Consider the following 21,297-nt stretch of genomic DNA (forward strand, 5'->3'; position numbering starts at 1 on the left):
GCTTGATATTCAGATAGTAAGTCGAGAGTCAGTGGTCTCACCCCCTTCCCTGTCCTCCGCCCATGAGCAGGGGGCTTCTAGAAGGAGGAAAGCCAGAGGCTAGAGGCTGGTGACTGGTGGCTCCTTTCGCCATTCTGTTTCAACTTAACCACCAATCACATTTCTTTAAGAGAAATTACTTCCCCTTCAAGAGATGTCAGAAACTCTAATTTAGGGTGAGGTCATTCTCGAGAACATCCTAACTCCTAAAACAGTAGCTTTCAAACATTCTTAAATGACCAAAGTCATTTTCTTCATAACAATATCTAATGTAGAACCCCAGCAAAAAGATGAGTGAGGTGAGTATTTCTGAGGCTGACAACAGGCAGAGATTAGATCACACAGAACTGGACAGGCCAAAATTGAGTAAAATTCAAATTCGGTTGGTGAAATGTCGAGTCAGTAGGGAGAAGCAGCAGCCTGGATGAGACACGTCGGACTCATTCCCGAAAGGCCACTGGTGCTGCTGCATGTGAAAGACTCGAAACTACGGAGAATTTCAACCTTTGGGGGTACTTTCGTAAACCCCAATTTCACCTGCAAAAAAGTGACACGTGCAATGGAGGCTTCACAGATACCTGGTCCTCGCTGGTCAGGCCCAGGTGCATGACGAGGTAAAAATGCACCAGGAAGTCTGAGTTGGGCAGGACATCCTGGCGCCGGGTCATCATGGAGCAGATCAGCTTGTAGGCTTGGAGTTTGCCTTCCTTATAATCGTCAGGCAGCGTCGTCGCCTGCCAAGGAGACGTTTAGAGATTTAATCAACCCCAGATGCAGATGCATTTTGTCCTTTCATTTACTTCTCAGTTGTCCACAAAGTTGTTTATGGAGATGTGGGAAGCGCTGGCTTGAGTAAGACCCAGCCGGTCTTCAAAACATGCAGTCTTGGGCAATTACATTTTTTAAACTCAATTTCAGAAAGGAAGGGGAAATTACAATAAAGGAATAAACACATATTCACTTGCCTTAAATAGCCATGATGCAAACATTCTGAGCGGTGGGATCAAGGCAGGAGGAGATGGAGAAGACTGGTTATCCAGGCTTATTGCCAGGTTATCCCGTATCTATGATTCGAAACGAGGAGAATTTTAGGCAAGGTAAAACACAGTTTATCCCAATGACACGTCAATATCGTGCTCCATGGTCAAACAGCTGCTGCCAATTAAATTTATGTAAATTGAGTGAAAAGTTTCCGCATTTACAAGTATTTCTTTTATCATGAGATCCATTGTCTTTTTGAATTGTGTGCTAGTTTTAGATCTAATGCAAAACTAGGGCATTGTTATTCCTTCAATCTTAATGCCTGCAGAGGTCATCCTGAACTTCAAGTGATAGGAATGATTTCATGAGTTATACTGTATAAACACAAATCACATTTTTGAAAAAAGAAAAAAAGTATTAACATGGGGAAAATGTATATTGTAAACAAAAACCAACACTATAATGAAAATTGTATGTATTCTTTTACAAACAAAGTACAAGGGATTGTACTTTTACAAAAATTATCCTCAGAAATAAGATTATATATTAATAATGGCTATCCATGTGGACGGTGAGGTTAAATTTCTTCTTAGCATTTCTCTACATTCAAATTCTGTACAATAAGACCAGTATTGCTTTTATAAAGAGAGTAACTACAACTATTGTATAATATTCCACTCTTTGATATCTTATAGCAATAGTTTATTTGTGCATTAAATGAAATAACTTTTAGACATGTATAAAATGACCAAACTATAAGTATTTTTATTTATTTTTTGATCACCAAATGTACTTTGTCTCAGTATCTAAACTCTTGATCCAGAATGTGTTCAAAAGTTATATGCAACACAGTTTTTAGATTAAGTGACAAATCAATGTTACCATACTAGAATGAAAGGTAACAGTAGCAGGACATACCTTTGCTAGCTTGTACCAGAGTTCATAGAGATAGCCAAACACCCTGGCATGGATTTTGGGTGACTGGATATTATTCACATCTCCAAGGATCCCCAAGATTCTTCGCCACAACACAGCAGCTGAGTCTGGGTGCCAACCGGTGAGGGTCCCCCCAGCAATTATACTGCAGTCATCAGCAAGGCATTCGCTGCTGTCTGTGAGGGAAAACGTGTGTTAACATAATTTTTATTTCATTGTTACAGCCTTTTATCTTTAATGCAAATGACCTATGCTTGAACATGTATGCAAACTCAGAGTAAACCAATTTGGAATAAAACAACTAAGATGAAGTATGAAACGGCTGATAACTTGGAAGGACAGGAAAGTGAGACTGATGAGGAAATGTCAGATGACTCTGATTCTTCCAACTAACACGGTGACAACCCAGAGATGACGAGACAGTTCCTGGAGACCCTGACAAGGTCTTCATAAGCAGTGGAGAGGAAGGAGAATGTAAGTAGGATGCGTAGGGAGCATGGTCATGAGAAAAAGTGGCCCAGGACGGCCTCGAGGCTGGAGTGACATGTGTGGCGTTTGTCACTGTTAACTCAGGTTTGTGGGATGTATAATTTGCTTATAGCAAGTTTTATCCTTCTTGGATTCAAGGAGCTGTAAGAAATGTGTATGATCATGTAGCTGTCACATACACCACCTCCATAATTGACATGAAACTTCCTCTTCATTCCACCAGGGCCCCTATGCAGTTGGTCCCCTCCCCGAACCTCTGTTCCAGACAACCACTGACATTTCCTATCCTTACAGTAGTGCCTTTTCCAGAATGTCAGATAAATGGAGTCCTTTAGTAAGTAGCCTTTCCATCTGGTTTCTTTCACTTAGCATAAGGCATTTATTTGAGAGATTCACCCATGGAGTTGTATATCCATAGGTGTCATAGTTTATCCATTCACCTGATGAAGGACACTGGATAGTTTCTGGTTTTGGTTTGATTATACCTGAAGCTAAAATGTGAATATATATTTATACTTTTCATCTGTAAGACCAGAATCACAAAATGGTACATGATATTTCTTCTCCTTTTAGTGGACGGCATGTTCCTACATGCCTGAGAAAGGAGTGTGTCCTCATATGTCTGAAAGTCTTGGTTCCCTGACTGGTAATTCACAGCTTGGTTGGGTATAGAATTCTGTGTTGGAAAAGCTTTGCTTATTTTCCTACAGTTCCTTTTATAATCTTAGATTCAAAGATAATTCTGATAATTGAAACTTTTGAGTGAAAAATTATTGACTCGAGAGAGCATCAACATATCTGGAACAGATTGAAAAAGACAGTTTCTGTTTTATTTGAAGCTTCAGTAAAGCGAGGAATTGTCCTCTACTTTTATAAATCTATTAGAATTAACCTATTGAATTGTTTTTAAATTTTATGTTGTTTTTATTGCCTTGTTCCCTTTTTCACTCCCAGTATTTCTTCCTTGATCATTCTTGCCTATTTGCCTATTTTATTAATGTTTTTAAAGAGTGCTCCTTGCTTTTTCTATTGCTTTGTAGTATATGTGTATGTACTGTAGCTGAAAACTCACATGGAAGAAAACATATGGTCTTGCATGAGTATACTAGAAGTGAAAATATTGATCCGTTCAATGTCTTATTCAAAAAGTTAGGAAGAGAATGGCAGAATAATATATAGAAGCTGATTTTAAAAAAGATAACTAACAAACATCCACCACCATTGAGCATCATTCTGGGTGCATGTGCTGTTGGGATTTTTCAGGTCTAACCATAGAAATGGAAGCAGCCTACGGATGCAAGGAACTCAAGGGGAGGAAGGAGCAGAGCCAGCCAGGAGCAGGAGAAGAGTGTGACAAGGAGCCTGGGCAGATCCAGGGTCTAGACGCTTCCTGCACTGTGCCCGAGACAGCCACTAACAGCTTATTATGTTCGTTATGGAAAGAGCACAAGACCCTGAAGCAGAGGATTTCATAAGGATGGTACGTGTGTCATGGAAAGGCCTTCCCAAAACCAGAAGCACTGTTTCTTCTTAGAGTAAAACACATCAGTATTTCCCACATCAGTATCATAAATACACTCGACTGAAGAGACACAGATAATCCATGCTGGAATCCCACACACTGCGCTTGTATAGACAGCAAAAGCCAAATTGTGGACCTTCTGGACTCTCGGATTGACTTTTACAAAACCCCAGGCTCATCCTCCTGATGATTAGTCTGTCAAATGAGTGCGGTATCAAGCATCTGTCGATCTGAGAAGGTCTGGTGAAGCTTCAATGAACCTTACAAATAAACCTAAGCTCCCAAGTGAACAAGCAGCATCATATGGCATGTAGTTTTCTCATGAAGAATGTGATGAGTCTTTAACCCCTTAAGGGGTTAGAAAAGAGTCAGGAGATTTGGTGACTTAGATCTTGGCTCCAGCCTCAACCATCACTCCCACAATGCAGCCATCTGAGGTGGGGATCAGCCTTCAGCCTTCCAGTCATGCCAGGATTTCCCTTGAGCAATAGCTCCAAGTAAAGAGAGGTCAGGTACCTTACCACCTGCATCTCCCTGCAACCTGCCAACGAGCACATTCTCTGTTGGTGGAAAGATCCCCTTTCCCCATCAAAAATGTATTCCTCAGTGATAAAATTCTAGGTAACATTCCCCATCACATTATCAAAATACAGGGAGTCTCTTCGAGGTATTTGAAATGACTGCATGCTCAACATTACCATGAAAAAAAATTTTTAATGAGTTGAAATGTTTTTGCCCAAAATGATTCCACTTGTGGCATAAGCAACAGAACAGATGCTGACATTTCACATGTAGATGGTTCCTCAGTGAAGCGGCGCTTAATTAAAAATTGGGATTTGAGAGATTTCTGAAAATTTCACGTTCACCTTAAAAATACCAAACAGTTCATTTTGTTTTTCATGAGCAAGCTAGTATTCTAGCCTAGGAGCACCTTTTTGTTTCATTTTTACTAAATGCTTCAGAGACATTAAACATTTTTTATTAAAGTAGGAAGTCTTGCAAAGAAATTACATCATCTTTCCCCAAACACATACAGGCCTTCAATACAGGAGCAATCTGAAGTTTAGAACTTTGCAAATGTACAAAGGATTTTAGTCATGAAATAAGTCTTGGTGATTGGTAAAATAAGGCAGCCAACCACATGGTGACTTCACATGGCAGCAATTTTGTGTAGGTTTGGTGGAGTATAGGCGAGGCATGGCCAGTGCTTCGGAAATGATTTTCCCATTTGAGTTGAAAAGGCACAAATCCAAAAGCTCAACTGAAACACCTTAATTCTTAGACCAGAAAAATTAGGCCTAGACTTTGATGATTAAAAAGTGGAGAAATAGGGGACTTCCCTGGTGGTCCAATGGCTAGGACTCCATGCTCCCAATGCAGGGAACCCAGGTTCAATCCTTGGTCAGGGAACTAGATCCTGCATGCCACAACTAAGACCTGGCACAGCCAAATAAATAAATAATTTTTTAAAGTGGAGAAACAGCAGGTTGGCACTCTGTTGACCATCACTGTGGCCTGACTCCTCTACTTTCTCATCTGCTTCCCAGACATGCAACATTCATTTAAAGATCTCCAAGGTGAGCAACCAATCTCATGGTATTTATCATCATGATTTTTTTTTTAGAACGTTTGATATTTTCAAATAGATCAAAGCCTGGTGGAGATTCCAAAAATGTGTGCAGTGGCAGACACTGACAAACTATTCATGCAAAAACAGTTTTGGTGGCAGGTAACATGGATAATTAAAAGCAGAAGCTATAATTCAAAGCAGAAGTGGTCAAAGGATTTCGGTAACAACATTTAGAGGCAGGGTTGGGATAAATATACTAAGTAAAAGAGATTTTGAAACTCAATCATACATATTTTTTACTATCAAAAAAAGGTTAAGATGTGTTGTTTTTAGGTAAATCAAACAAGAGGCTCCAGCTGAAAGCTGATTTATCCCCTGACTGAAGTACTTACTGACTGATCCTCTCCTATCATGCACTCCCCTGGAGCCAAAAACCAGCTGTGAACAACCAATCGCCAATGGCAATCCCATCCCAGAAGCAGGGCAACACCACTGACCCTTCTTCCACTAAAGTGAAGTGTTGAAAACTTCTAACTGAATCTTATCTTAAGATGTAGCACTAGACTTCCAGTGGTTGAGAATCCTCCTGCTAATGCAGGAGACACAGGTTCAATTCCTGGTCTGGGAGGATCCCACGTGCGCAAGGACAACTAGGCCTGTGGGCCAAAACTACTGAGCCCGCGCTCTAGACCCTGTGCTCCAAAACAAGAGAAGCCACTGCAATGAGAAAGCTGCACACTGCAACAAAGAGTAGCCCTCCCTCGCTGCAACTAGAGAATGCCTGAGAGCAGCAATGAAGACCCAGAGCAGCCAAAAATGTTAAAAAAAAAAAAAGAGTATCACCGATCTAATAAGTACCTGGAAAAGAAGAAGCACCGAAGCTGGCCCTTACCCTTCAAGGTTCTGCTAACTCTCAGTTCTTAAAAGTCTCTCTGACAACGAAAAGAAAGTTTCATTTATGCTGGAGTTGAATTAATGACGACAGTTTCTTATGGTTAGTCGTTTTTTTTTTATCTCATTTTAAGAACGTCTTCCCTCCCCCAAGGTCTTAGATTTTTAGAAGATATTTTCTTCCAAAAGTTTTTAAATTTTCCTTTTTATATTTGAGTATTTATCCATTGGAACTCGGCTGCAGGCAGGGTGTGAGGTAGGGATTTCTGCCCGCTGGCTAAATGTTCTGCATGCTTGACTGGGCAGCCCATCTTTCTCTTGTCAGATCTAGAAGGCTACCTCTTTCATGTACCACGACTCCATGTCCTTATGTATCTAGTATACGTTTTATATTCCATTCTTTTAGTCCATTTGTCTATCTCTGTGATTAAAACTCTCTTTAAATAAGTCTCATCACACTTATCCCATTATTTGTCCTTATCAGGATAAATGTCTTAGTTTTTCTGTCCTCTCGGTAAGTTCTTCAGTTGGTTGTGGCTATGGCTTATTAATCTTTTTATTTCTAATAGCAGTATTTCTAGACTGTATGCTTATTTTCTAAATAAGAGATGAGGTCAGCAGCAATATTAATACTTAGCTATTGTTGTTCAGTCATTGAGTTGTGTCTGACTCTGCGACCCCATGGACTGCAGCATGCCAGGCCTCCTTGTCCTTCACCATGTCCTGGAGTTTGTTCAAACTCATGTCCATTGAGTCTGTGATGCCATCCAACCATCTCATCCTCTGTCGTCCCCTTCTCCTCCTGCCCTCAATCTTTCCCAGCACCAGGGTCTTTTCAGATGAGTCAGTTCTTCACATCAGGTGGCCAAAGTATTGGAGCTTCAGCTTCAATATCAGTCCTTCCAATGAATATTCAGGACTGATCTCCTTTAGGATGGACTGGCTGGATCTCCTTGCTGCCCAAGGGACTCTCAACAGTCTTCTCCAACACCACAGTTCAAAAGCATCAATTCTTTGGCACTCAGCCTTCTTTATGGTCTAACTCTCACATCTGTACATGACTACTGAAAAAACCATAGCTTTGATTATACTGACGTTTGTCAGCAAAGTAATATCTCTGCTTTTTAATACTCTGTCTAGGTTTGTCATAGCTTTTCTATAGAGTTATAAATACCCCCTCCTTGAAAATCATAAGCTCAACTGAACAAAACTTAACATGAGAGTCAATTCTACTTTCTTATTTTTGGTATTCTTGATACTCTGGTATCTGGGGCCTCCCTGGCCAGGAGGGACTGCCACTCCCAGGGCTACCAATTCCTAGAGATGGCAAACAACTCACCAGGGAGTATGTCGTTCACATGTAAACCTCACAATCCCAAACCAGGCATCCTGACCACCTTCCTCTGTCTAGTGCTCACCAACAACAGGATGCCCCGGTGCCCTCATCACTCCAGGGTCTGGCACCTGGCAGCCTGGGCCAGTGTCTGTGCTTCAGACTCGGCTGAAATGATCTGAACCAGCCGATCCCCAGTCTGCTTAGTCTGCCCTGCCTTCCCTTCCCTGTGCAAATGATGATGTTGCCCATGTTTTCCTCTCTCTTCCTACTTCCCCACCAACCTGGGTGACCCCCCACGTGCCCTCCTATGGGGCATGCTGTGCCCATATTTGTTTTTTTTTTAATTTATTATTTATTTTTGGCTGTGCTGGGTCTTCATTGTTGCCCAAGGAAACAATGAAGTTTTTCTAGTTAAGGCAAAGTGGGGGCTACTCTCTAGTTGTGGTACTCAGGACTTCACATTGCAGTGGCTTCTCACTGTTGCAGAGCACAGGCTCAGTAGTTGTGGCACACAGACTTAGTTGCCCTGAGACATGTGGCATCATCCCAGGTCAAGGATCGAACCTGTGTCCCCTGCATTGCAAGGCAGACTCTTAACCCCTGGACCACCAGGGAAGTCCCCGTGCCCCTATTTCTAAAAACTTCTTCCCTCATGACAGTCACCCCCATGTCTCCATATCTTGCCATACAAATCCCAGACACATTTTGAAGCAGTCCACTATAAATCTAACTGCCATTTCCAGAAAACATGAAATGATTTAAATAAGAAAGCAAATACAAAACTAAACTGCTAGCTGGCCAATGATGAAGGATTTAAGATTTTGGAAGCAGTTTATTATTCCAAGCATTTAATAACTGGTAGGATTATTCAATGAGAGATGAAGATACATTCAAATTGTTGGATCGCTTGCTTTGCATGTCCTAGAGATCAGGGTAACATGAGTTTTGCTTTGTCTATTTATGAAGAAGTTGTTCTCCTACGAACAGAAAGTTAAATTCAGAATGGTGATAATCTGTAAACCTTATCATATTACAGTTTGTCCTTTTCACAGATGACAAGATGAACTATTGAACTGAGTGTACTGATTCTCGATATTAGGATTTCAAAGAAGAGCTGAGTATCTGGAGGAGTTAATCATAGCAGAGAGAGCATCATATGAAATTACCTCACACAGTGTATTAGACTGAGGGTACCAGGCACACTCTGAGATGGGATCAGAGCTAAGCTTTCCAGAAGGCAGACAAAAGAGGTAATTACCCAATTTTCTCTCTTTTCAATAAAAGTAATTAAAGCTAGTCCTTGTTTAGGCAAATTCAGCTTACTGAAAATGCACTAATGTTTTCAACAGTACCGTGATGATGATTCCCCTTGGATAATCTGAATATTGGACCCAAAGAAGCCACCGATTTCATAAGTGTATCAATAATTCTCAAATAGTTTGAATAGGGTTGGCAGTTGTAATTTGAACAGCAGTGCAGAAGAAAGGAGTGGGCATAACTCTGCAATTGGAGTCAAAACACTCTGGAAGCCAGTTCCAATGCTGGGGCCTACTTTCCAGTAAGACAACACGATTTCTCTGTCTCTCAGCTTCTCAACCCCTCAAACAGAATTTGTACAACCTGACCTGCTTACCATAAAAATCAAAGAGGATGTCTCAAAGTTCTTTGTAAACTGTTAAATCCTTTGTAAATTTATGACATTATTATTCACAATTATTATATTGATTTTCTATGTAAAATGATTTTGTATTATATATATTATAGAAATTATCATCATATATATTATAGAAATGATTTTCATCATTTCTATATTGAAAGAACCACAAATTTGAGAAGCACCAATTACTACCCAATAAGTTATAAAAGTAAGCACATTGGTTTTACCAACCGTTTTCTCATTGACTTTGCAAGGCTTCTACCATGGGCAGAGGTGAACATTGAGACCAAAAATGTCCACTATCTCTTAAGGATGGCACAGATAGCATTATAAGGCAATGCGTTGCTCATTTACAGCTAACTGGTTTGTTTTTCCAGTCTTAATTAAGACAAACATTAAATGCACATTGAGATCATTTTTCCTGGTCTTATTTATCTCATAGATAAAAGATTTTTATCCAACACCATTTTTCTATGTAAATTTTATGAAGTTTTTATGCTACTTTATTAGAAATTTCCCAAAACACAGAGACTGGTTAAAATTTATACTGTAATTTATGAAAACCGATTTGCTTAGTTAAAAAAAAAAAAAGCTAAGTTAAGAGTTTAGCCTTTACTTCTAATTTTATAATGAGTTTTAGTGGTTTAATACCACTTTTTACTCAACATGCTTTGTGGTTTACTGTTGCGGTTCTCATCAAGGATGTCTATGGACCTGGGAACATCGTGGGCCAGGAGGGATATGGCCGTGGTGGGCACCTCCCACACTGAGCTCCTCAGAACACTGGCCTCTCCCTGACAATTTCTTACCAAAACCAAGCAAAACAAAAACCCAGCTTCTCTTGGTGCCCTCTGTGTGATAAGTCAGGGAACTGAACCTCGAGAGGTTCACTTTCCCAGGGTGACATGATATGTGTGTATGTGTGGGCGTGTATGTGTGTGTGCATGCATATGAAGAGCGAAATCTGCTCTATGCACTTGACTTAGAGGCTCACTCACTGATTCCTCCAACAACCCTACAATATGGACTATTAGTATCCCTACTCTACTGTGAAGAGAAACTGAAGGACAGAGAGATTTACCAGCTCAAGGCCACCCAGCAACTCCTTGGCAGAGCTTGGATGCTATCCCAGAAAGTTCGGCTCTGTAACCTATTCATGAATCTTAGAACTACAAATACTCAAGGGAAAAATGTTGCAAAAAAAAAAAAAAACAACACAGAATATGACATTTTTAAAAAGCTTAAAACCAAAATTCAATGATATGTTGTTTGAAGAGACAGATACTGTGGTTAACGCTTTATAAAGAAGTGGGAATGGTTATTAAAAACCCCAGGAAAGCTTAAATAATTACAAAAAATAAATAAATTAATTAAAAAAGAAAAACACTGGACAGGGTCACAGTATTCACAGGATGACAAGAGAAGGAAGGACTTGAGAAGGGGGCCCCCCTGTTGGGGGGTCTCACTGGTGGGGCAGCTATTCTACTTCTTATGCTCGGGGCAGGCTCACCGGTCCATAACATGCATCACAACTTATCTTGTATGCATCAAAGATTCTATAGCAAAGTTAAAGAAAACAGTAATAGGTAAGTATTGAAATTCTTTAACTTCTCCTGGATTCATGGCACATGTAAGTCAGAGAAATCACTTTTCTCTGTTTTCAGAGTAAAGCAAATCTGGTCAGGGATGGCGAAGCGTTGGCCTAAATATCAGCCGCCTCCTCCCATGTTGGACAGCAGGTGTGGGCACGATGGGCTTCCTCCCTGTTCCTCCACTGTTTCAGAATCCTCTGCACACAGGACACCGAGATTCTGCCGCTAATTATGACCAGGGGGTGGGGATGGGAGTTGGGGGGCTCAGGTGAGCATGCCCATGCGGGAGGGGGCAGCCCCCATCATCACTATGCCGAAGGATGCCCTAGCGTCCTCACACCTGGGAAACCCTGTCAACGCCGCTGCCTCGTCTCAAGGACGCAGTTACCTGTTAGGTTCGAAGCATCCGTGGGCCGGAGCTGTAACCAGTGGCGGGCGTCGGCGTCGGTCACAGTATCCGCGGGCGGGCTCAGATCTGGGTCTTCCTCACAGGTCTGCCAGGGGCTCAGGGACAGCTCTGCCTCGGCGCTGCAGCCCAGAGTGGGGTCACTGCTCACACTGTCACCTGGAATGACAGAAGACACAGTCCGAGATGGCCAATGGCAGGGCATGAGCATGTTCATGGTCCCAGCACACAAGGACCTAAGCAGCTGCCCCAGTGGGGATCATGCAGGGGACAGGGGCCTGCGTGGGGCCCCTGGTCAATGACACACAGCTTCCAGGTTCAGACGTGAGTTGTCTTTATGGGCTCCAACTCTTCACAGGTCTTAACTGAGTTCACCTGGTTACCCACAAGAGCACATCCTTACACCTTGTACCCTGACTTACTCAACTACGAAACAGGGGTGGCTGGAGGGTGGATGGGAATTGATCCCACTACAAAGGCAGGTTCATGCTTCCAGGCTGAAGAATCTATGTCTAGACATGAACCTAGGTGAGTTACCTGGGATCACCGGGGGATGAGGCGTCCCACCGATAAGAGATTCTTCCCCTCTAAGCACTGAAACGTTCTGATTTGTCATGGTACAATGATGCTGTCAAAGGCTGTGAAGCCCTACCCGGCTATTCCGTCTGACACAGAACCGCCTCCGTCGGCCTGCCCCTTAAGTCCCCTGTCTGCTGCACACAGACTCAGGGTGCCCACCCTCTCTGCCTGCAGCCCTCCTGGCCGCTCTTTGTGTCAGCCGCTGACGGTCCCCCAGCCTTGCTGTTTCTCATGTACTGTCAGGTATTCACGTGCAGAGAACTGACAGCTGCCCCAGTCACCTGCAAGGTCCCTCACTTTGCCTGTCCCGGGACTCTATAGACGGTGGAGCCTAAGAGTTCCTGCTCTGCCCTCCACCAGGAACAACCCAGAAGGAGGGGGCACAGCAGAGGACCTCAGGGAAGCAGAGTATTAGGGCCACATATCATAGTACCTAACGGTACGTCTCGGCATCCCAGTCAAATTTTAAATACTTATACCACTGACGTCAAGGTACTGCGGAAGCTTTGTGTTCCAAACCTGGGGGAACTTCCAGAAGGAAGACCGTTCTTCCTTCTGGGCCTGTCTCCTCATCAACCATCAGCCCTGGTTGTGCTTTTCACCTGGAGAAAGACCCAGGGCTGGAAAGACAATTCTCGAAGGTAACTGGGTAATGTTTAATGTTTGACTGGTACTAACCACCCATCTATCCTGGGATTCCATGAAGAAAAATGTCCCATATCGCAACATCGTGTCTTCAGATGATATCATTTGAGTTAGAAAGTCAAAAGGAAACAAAGTCCAACCATGTTGAAGCTGGACAAGCACAGACCACATCTCCTGGTACTTACTCTTCTGTCTCTCCCTACATTTTCCTTGCATCTGCTGTGAGTCATTTTTCAAATCCAGTTCAATGGGGCTGCTGCTTCTTCGAACTAAGATCTTCAGACAGAAAGAAAGATTGTGCTGGTTACAGAAAAGTTTTAATTTTTACAAGACTGTTAGGTTACTAGCCCATATGTCTAAAGAAAAAGAAACAAACGCACAGTAAGAATAATAACAAAAAACTGAATGACGTTCTGCATTGGAAGGATATGGGTTCACTAATTACTGTGACCGAGTTATAAATTACCCAAGATCTGAAATTTAAGGCTTCTGCTTTATCAGTTGGCATCCAATTAACATGGTCTATGGAGGAGGGATGCCAAATTACATGGAAATCATTTATGTTGAGGTTCTATTTGTACCTCTGCTTGGGTACACATGCATAATGGATATCATTCTCCAGGAGGTATAAGTCACCAACGTGTTGGCAGGGAGGGCGTAAACCCCACCCAGACCCATTCAATGCCTCCCCTGTTACAGGTGCAGCAGGCTTCCCTGAGCACTGCTCAGCACTGGACCGTGGGTTAAATACGGGACTAGAACACTGGGAGGCAATCTGCACCCCCTACATTTTACATAACCGGCATGGAAAGACAAAACGAAAACAAATTACACAAAATGATCACAATGTACATTAGCAAAATATGCAAGTCAACTCTCTCTAAAAGGTATGCAGAAGAAAGAGTTACCTTGATCGGCTCACAGTGACAGGAGAGCTGCTCAACAAGGCTACAGACATGAGGTAGTAGAGAGTAGGCAGGAAGGGGCTCGGGGCAGGAAGCACTGAGAAATCAGCAAGTTCTACGTGCAGGAAAAGAAGCCGATTACAGCAGGCCATGCAGGGCAGTCAGGCGAAGAGGGAAAACGGTAAGAAGGAAACGTGACCACCTTCTACAACAGGCACACCTGCTAGGGGCCCTCCAACATCAGGCTTAGGAATTTCAACCCAGTATTGACAAAATGAGCAACTGTTATGTTCCAGACAGTAGCTGATTGTGATTAAAAACATAATCAAAATGGTTAAGTTGACTTATTATCTGTGGAATAGAGTTAAGAAGAAAGTTGCTATGGAACTATGATGGTAATTCAGGAATGAGCAGATAAGTCTTTTGTTGATAGAAAAGGAGAAGAAAAGATAAATTCTAAAATTGCTGCAGAATGACAGACAAGAGCATATATAAGTGTTGTCCATGGGAATGGAAGTTAAATTACAAAAGGATATGAATCTAGGGGACCATGAGAAAGACAGTGACAAAAGAAGGAAGGGACGTAGGGAGGAAAGACAGATGGATGGACAATGGATGGAGGAATCTGAGAAAGTTTCTGATATTTTAATATCCATCTTTGGGCTAAATATCTAAAAAGAATGTACCATAAATGTTCAACAAAAATCCATGACTGGCAAGATGGAGAACAGAGCCAGAAATGAAGGTAGTATATTTAAGGTTCTCCAGCTTAGATGGTACAAAAATCATGGGATTCAACAAGCCAACTAAAGGAATGAATACTAAATAAGCAAATATATGAAAAGGAGGCACTAAGATGTAAAATTAAAGAATGGAATAATCATTAAGCTAAAACACATAAGTAGGTCATGAATAAAATATTTAGAAGATTAACAGTATGTAAAAATATGTTACTCAGCTTTAAAGAAGGATGATATATATCTAATATTATTGTTGTTGTTTAGTTGCTCAGTCGTATCTGACTCTTGTAACCACCCCATGGACTGTAGTCCACCAGGGTCCTCTGTCCATGGGATTTCCCAGGCAAGAATACTGGAGAGGGTTGCCATTCCCTTCTCCAGGGATCTTCCTGACCCAGGAACTGAATCTGTGTCTAGTGCATTATAGGCAGATTCTTTACCACTGAGCCACCTGGGAAGCATATATTTCTAATATGATAATGGAATATACACAGGCTATCTCCTTAACTGAAAAGCAGAATATAGGCTCTTCTGCTTCTGACTCTCTGGAAGATAAAATATCCTTCAACTATAGAACCTACATAAAAATCTGGGGCTCACAGGAAGTAAAATAAACCTTCAAGGGACCCACCCCCTCTTCCCACTCCCACCCAAAGCAAACGGAAACCAGAGCAGTGAAATGGGGCTACCTTGGGCATTAATCTAATATTACCACTGTCAGTGGCAAAAGGAACCAGAGTCCCAAATTAAAGTAGCACTCCCTGTTTTGTGAAACTTCATCACATCAGAAATCCAGGTTTTCTGCAGATTCAGATCAGCCAGCTAGGAACTCACAATCAAAAGTCACCAAACACCAAAGGAAATTAAAAACCCACCATGCACAAATCTTAGAAACAACAAATATCAGATTTAGATTCCCCACCAACCCCTCGAGGATTTCAGATAATCAGATAAAGGATTCAGAACTGCAATCTGTGACTAGTTTAAAGGAATAAAAGATGGGAATCACAAAAAAATGAGCAAGCTACAAGAGATCATGAGAGATTACAAGATACACTTGAAAAGTGTTAACCTGAACTTTGAGAAGCAAAACATAAAATTGTTGAACCAAAAAAACTCAATGGGACCTTTAAACAGCAGACTATATATGCATAAGAACAGAATTATTGAACTGAGTGAAAGTCAGATCTGATGAATCACCCAGAACGCACCCACATAGCCAAGGAGAATGGAAAATATGAAAGGGGGCTTAAGAGACATAGAACACAGAATGAGAAAGTCTAAATATATTTCTACCCAGAACTCCAGAAGGAAAGAGGAAAAAGAACAAAGAATGGGCAATATTTGAAGAACTGATTACCAAGAATTTTCCAGAAGCTATGGAAGAACAATTATTCACAGATGCCTAGCACATATAGCATATCCAAAACAGGACAAATTGTACAGACCAAAAGAAAATGCGTCTAAATATACTGTAGTGAAACTGGAGGACAAGGATGAAGAACGGTGAGGAACAACAAACAGGATGGACAGAAGACCTCTCAACAGCAACAACAAAAGACAGAAGATAGTAGAAAAAATAGCTTCCATTGGATGGGGGTGAGGAGGAAGTAGGGGAACTATGGTATTAAGACAGAGAGACAAAGTAACCAATGACTCAAGAAGCACCAAAACAAAGCCTCACACATCTGGGATGCAGTATCTATGACAGATAGGTAGCATTTTCAGATCAATAAAGGAAAACGAATTCAGTATAGGGGACCCAGGATAAGTGGCTATCCATAAGGGGAAAAAAATGAAATTGGATCCCTACTGCCACTCCATAAACATCAGCTCCAGGCAGATGAAAGACTTAAGTATACAGCAAAATTGAAACACTTATAAACGTAAGGCAAATATTCTCATCCCTTTCCAGTTGATATTTTAAAATTTTCAGGGCTTCCCTGGTGGCTCAGTGGTGAAGAATCTGCCTGCTAATGCAGAAGAAATGGGTTGGACCCCTGAACCAGGAAGATCCAACATACTGCAGAGCAACTAAGCCCATGAACCACAACTACCGAGCCCATGTGCCCCAGAACTGGTTCTCTGGAATAAGAGAAGCCACCGCAGTGAGAAGCCTGTACACTGCAATTACAGAGTAACCCCCACCCCCACCATAACTAGAGAAAAGCCTATACAACAACAAAGACCCAGCACAGCCAAAAGCAAATACATAAATGAATTTTTTTTAATTTTCATAAAATGTAATAACAAAAAATGATAATCAAGAATATCAAAATTAAGAGCTTCTGTTCATGAAAAGACAACATAGAGAATGTGAAAATATAAGCCACACGTTGGAAGAAGAAATTCACCAGAAACATAACCAATATAGGAACCGTATTCAGATTACATAAAGAATTAGTACAAATAAAAAAGACAAATCAACAGGAAAATGGAAAAGACATCAGTAGGCACTCCACAGATGAAACACATATGGCCAATCAACATAAGGAAGACTTTATCGACAACTTGAGAAATACAAAACAAAACAAGATCCCATTTTCACCCACTTGACTCCCAAGATTTTAAATCTGACAGTAGTAAGTGTTAGCAGGATTGTGGATGAACAGAAGCTTTTTACACACTGCTGGCCAAAACAGGAATGGTACAACCACTCTGCAGAAAGACACATTGTCTTGTGAAAAAGAGCATCCTTTTTCCCCGTGACTCATCAGTTCCACTCTAAGACAACACCGTTGAGAAAATCTTACACGTAGATCTTGAAATACATACAAGAATGTGCACAGCTTCATTGCTCATGAAAAAAAAAAGGGAAACAAGCTAAACGTCAACAAGAGAATGGAAAAGTGAACTGTGGTCTACTCACGGTGGAATATCAAACAGCAGAGAAAGCAATGAACTAGGGCAACATGCCACCATGTAAACACATGGAAGTGAGTGAACAAAGCAATAATACCACCTTTATAAAGCTTAAAAATGAGGGAAACTAAAGGATGCATTGTTTAGAGGTACATACATTTCAAGCAAAACTACAAAGGAAAGCAAAGACACGATCGACACAGAGATCAACAAGAGAGAGCTGTTCTCTGAGGGACCAAGACGACGCCCACAAGGCACGGCAACAGCACTGAAGATATTCTTATTTCTATGCTGGTGGTGAGTCTCTGGGTGTTTATCTGATTGTTGAAATACACACACAGAATATACATATAAATGGAACGTACGTATAAAGCTGGTATATGCCCGTTAAAAAAAATGAAGACCGAGGAAATTTAACACTCATATCTTCCAGGCAGCGAAGAGTAGGGAGTGACTTTCTGTGTGTATTTTGTACCTTTCTGGGATGTCTGAGTGTTCTATTCATAGAGACTACATTTTTTAAAAAAATGAATAAATAGGAATTATCTGCATGAATGAGTTAGGGCTACTTTTTAATTTTTTTCTTTAAACTTTTTATTTGTGTTTTAAGAAACCAATAAATGCCATTTTACATTTTTAAAAAAAGAAAGAAACATAACAGATCGTTGCAACATCTTATTTATCTGTGAACTCGTGTCAGGTGAAGGCTACAACCTAAAGTGATACCAGGAATAGGGAGTCTGAGCATCTGCGTGACAGGCAAGGATGTCCTTAAAAAGAGAAAGCGCACACACAGACCAGGTGGGAAATCCTGTTTTCATGCTTACTGCGGTCTATTTTTGTAATGTGACTATAATTTTACATAGAAAGTGAGCAAGTCTTCCAAACGTCTCAAGGTCACCTGGCCCTAAAACACATCTAAGTGGAAAAACATTTTAAAAGATAGTGTCACGGCCACTAATAAATGTATACATTGTGCCAGTGATCTGTACATATATTTTTAATGACACATGGATGTATTCTGAAAAGATCTTACTGTTATTCCTTCATGCTCTTTCTTCTCATGTCCTTTGCTCTCCTGAGCAGGCCTGGGCTCTGAAGAACTCACATTCTGTGCATTTTCTAGCTTTTGGCCTAGAGATTTGGGGGTGGGGAGGGGGGAAATCAACAACAGAAAACATTTCAGATGGTAAAACTGGAAAAAGATTTTTATACACAGGCAATGATTACATTTAGATATTTAGGTATTCTAAGACATGTAAAAACAAGAGTGCAGGGCCCAGCACATGAGCAGCCTATGGGTCACAGCTACTGCACAGACCTGGTCTCTGATGCACAGAGACCTTCACTGTTGAGTGTTAATGTGACACACGGTGAGGGGAGGGGAGCAACAAGGCCTGTCTGGGGGCCTTGGAGAATGTGTCTCAAACAAGAGCTGCCCGAGTCAGCCAGGCCGGGGAAGGGAGGAAGAGAACAGGGAAGGGAGCGTGAGGTGGCTCAGCATTGCTGGCGAGGGAAGTTAACAGACATCCAGTGTCCGTAATAGAAAATGGGTATCTCCACCGAGCCTGCCACCGTTAATTAAAAAGATCAGATTCTACGTGTAGTCTGGGGCCAATAAATCTTTTTTAAAAAATAAATGAACAAATTCTGAGGAAAAAAAACCACACAAAACTTATGCAAATTAAAACAAGAAAAGGAAAATATGAAGTCTTAGGATGATTTAAAAATCTGAATAGTGCTTTAAAATCTTCCGACAAGAAAACTCCAGGCAACTGATGGATTCCACCAAATATAAGGGAAAAAGATCATAACAATCTTACACAAAGACTTCTGGAGAACAGAAAACCTTCCAGGTAACACATTTCTCAAATTGTTTTTATTGTGTGTTTATTGTTTTTCTTTCGAGAGACTTTCTAAGAGGGGCTATACCCTGCTCATTGGATGAGGATGGCATGACCCTGACACTGAGGACTACAGGATGGCTTGGTTGATTGTTTACCTAGCTCATGAAACTAAGTACGTATGTTCACTGTCACCAGACACACTTAAACACGCATTTTCACTGTAAAACACATTAGTCAATGTTCACAGGTCTAACCACCTGCCTCTTCACCTTTCACCCTGGTTGCTCCTGAAAGCTGCTGGAGAAACTGTGGATTAATGCTAACGGGTGTGCGTGCATGCTCAGTTGCTCAGTTGTGTCTGACTCTGCAACCTTATGGACTGTAGCCCACTAGGCTCCTCTGTCCATGGGATTTCCCAGGCAAGAACACTGGAGTGGGTCACCATTTCTTCCTCCAAGGGATCCTCCTGACCCGGGGATCGAACCTGGGTCTCCTGCATTGCAGGCAGATTCTTTACCGCTGAGCCACCAGGGAAGCCCCTAACACTAATAATACAAGTTACCATTTTTCAACTTCAGCAGATCTGCACGCTGCTAATAAACTTCACAAGTCTGGTCAGCCACCCACCTCTCGTCCCTCACCCCGTGACCCCTCTCCTCCTGGCCTCTGCCCTAACCTGCTACCCTCCCTCACCTGGGGTGAACATCCTCTGCCTCCCACCTCCTCCAGCCACTCTGGATTTCTTTCTGGTCCTCAAACATGCCACACTTGAAAAAAGGACACACACACACACACACACACATACACACTTCAGATAATTAGATAAAAATAAGTACTGAAAATATTTCATGTGATTCAAGAAATCACATCCTTACAATCAAACTCTAAAGTAAATTCCCTTGAAATAAATAGAACTAGGATTAAAGTAGAAAGCCCCACGACACGCAGCCTCTCCCTGGCCAGAAGCTAGGGTCTTGCATGAGTAAGATGCTGATACCTGGGGGGGCCTCAGGACACAGCGGCTCAGTGACCTCAGGGCTGCTGCCGCTCCGAACCATCGGCTGCTGCCCCAGGGGCCCGGATTCGGTGGCAGGTGCGTTTTCTGGCTGCAGGTATTCTTCCGCTTCTGTGGGCATTAACACAGAACACACAGGGATGGATTTCAAAACGTTTTAAAATACTTTCACTACTTCACTGACTCTAAAAAAATGTTGTTTTAGAGACCTTTTCCCCACAAAAATTGTGCAGTAAGATTAGTGGCTTTCACATTATAAAGCTTTCTATGCTTGTTAGAAGTTCTATGTCACTCCAAGGGTACATTTGCCTTCTAAGTTCTACAAAGTGTTTTAATTCAAAGTGAAGAAGTAAAAAAAAAAACAGCGCAAGCAGAATGGTTGACAACTGTAAGTTGTAAGAGCTTCAGGGACAGGCATGCCCAGGGGAGGGGGAGCCAGGAGATACAGGCACAGGGCATTTACATTTGAGAGAGCAGAATATCACACACACACACGACACCCGGAAGGAAGATGAAAGGAAGCGGAATTTCAACTTTATCATTCCTTTTAACAGATAAATGTACAACTGTCCAACGTAAAATACTGCAATTATTTAATGACATATCACCAAATGCAAGCGTGAATTTATCACTCAAGTACAAAAACGATCCACTGGTATTTTTAGAGAATCGATAAATGTACGTCATAAAATAGAAAACCACAGCTGAGTACTGACCACTGGGTGATCCCAGCTAGGATCAAGATAAACCATGTTCCCCTCAGAGAAGTCCCTCCTGGCTCGTTTCTAAATGTCATGGTTCATTTTAATCTCCAAGACAACACAAGGCGCTGGAGGGGTCACCCCACCTCCTGTCTGCAGCACGGAGGATCCAAGGTGACATCATCCCTGACCTCTGGCTTTATCTTTATCAGCCTCCTCCCTGCCCTCCTCCCCATGGCCTCAGGAAGGCCCCCCTATAACCGAGATCTGACAGTACCACCCCCCCACCGTGGACGCCCGAGGCCCCCATCACTGTCCACTCAAGCTCACGCTCCTCACGGTGAACAAGGGCCCCTTGATGTCACCCCAGAGGCTTAATCCCCACTAGGAGTCCTTGAGCTCTTCAGTCTCGAGCAGGCCCAGCCTACCTGACCCTGCTGCTCCCTCCCTCCTGCTGCTCCCCCCACCCCTGGGTTGACCTCCACCCCCCACCATGCTGCCCAGGCTCCCCTCCTACAGGACTTGCCCCGTGGTCCTGCCTGTGACCCCATCGCTGCCTCCCCTCCAGACTTCACCCTCCCTTG

General features: G+C 42.2%; 1 protein-coding gene across 7 annotated transcripts in view; it reads right to left on the reverse strand.

The window, feature by feature from the left end:
- The window catches only part of RALGAPA2 (Ral GTPase activating protein catalytic subunit alpha 2), a 287,034-nt gene that overhangs the window by 152,167 nt on the left and 113,570 nt on the right, over positions 1–21,297 (reverse strand). For all 7 annotated transcript variants that reach the window (XM_081558721.1, XM_081558719.1, XM_081558720.1 and 4 more), the window contains 7 exons: positions 19,995–20,123; positions 18,187–18,284; positions 12,829–12,919; positions 11,402–11,578; positions 1,939–2,132; positions 1,005–1,103; positions 618–773 (listed from right to left, as the gene is read on the reverse strand). In XM_081558721.1, the coding sequence (XP_081414847.1) occupies positions 618–773; positions 1,005–1,103; positions 1,939–2,132; positions 11,402–11,578; positions 12,829–12,919; positions 18,187–18,284; positions 19,995–20,123 (944 nt within the window). The remainder of the gene's footprint in view (positions 1–617; positions 774–1,004; positions 1,104–1,938; positions 2,133–11,401; positions 11,579–12,828; positions 12,920–18,186; positions 18,285–19,994; positions 20,124–21,297) is intronic.

Source organism: Giraffa tippelskirchi, chromosome 13, assembly GCF_054371585.1.
Source record: "Giraffa tippelskirchi isolate mGirTip1 chromosome 13, T2T-mGirTip1v1.2.pri, whole genome shotgun sequence".
In the NCBI taxonomy this organism is placed as follows: Eukaryota; Metazoa; Chordata; class Mammalia; order Artiodactyla; family Giraffidae; genus Giraffa; species Giraffa tippelskirchi.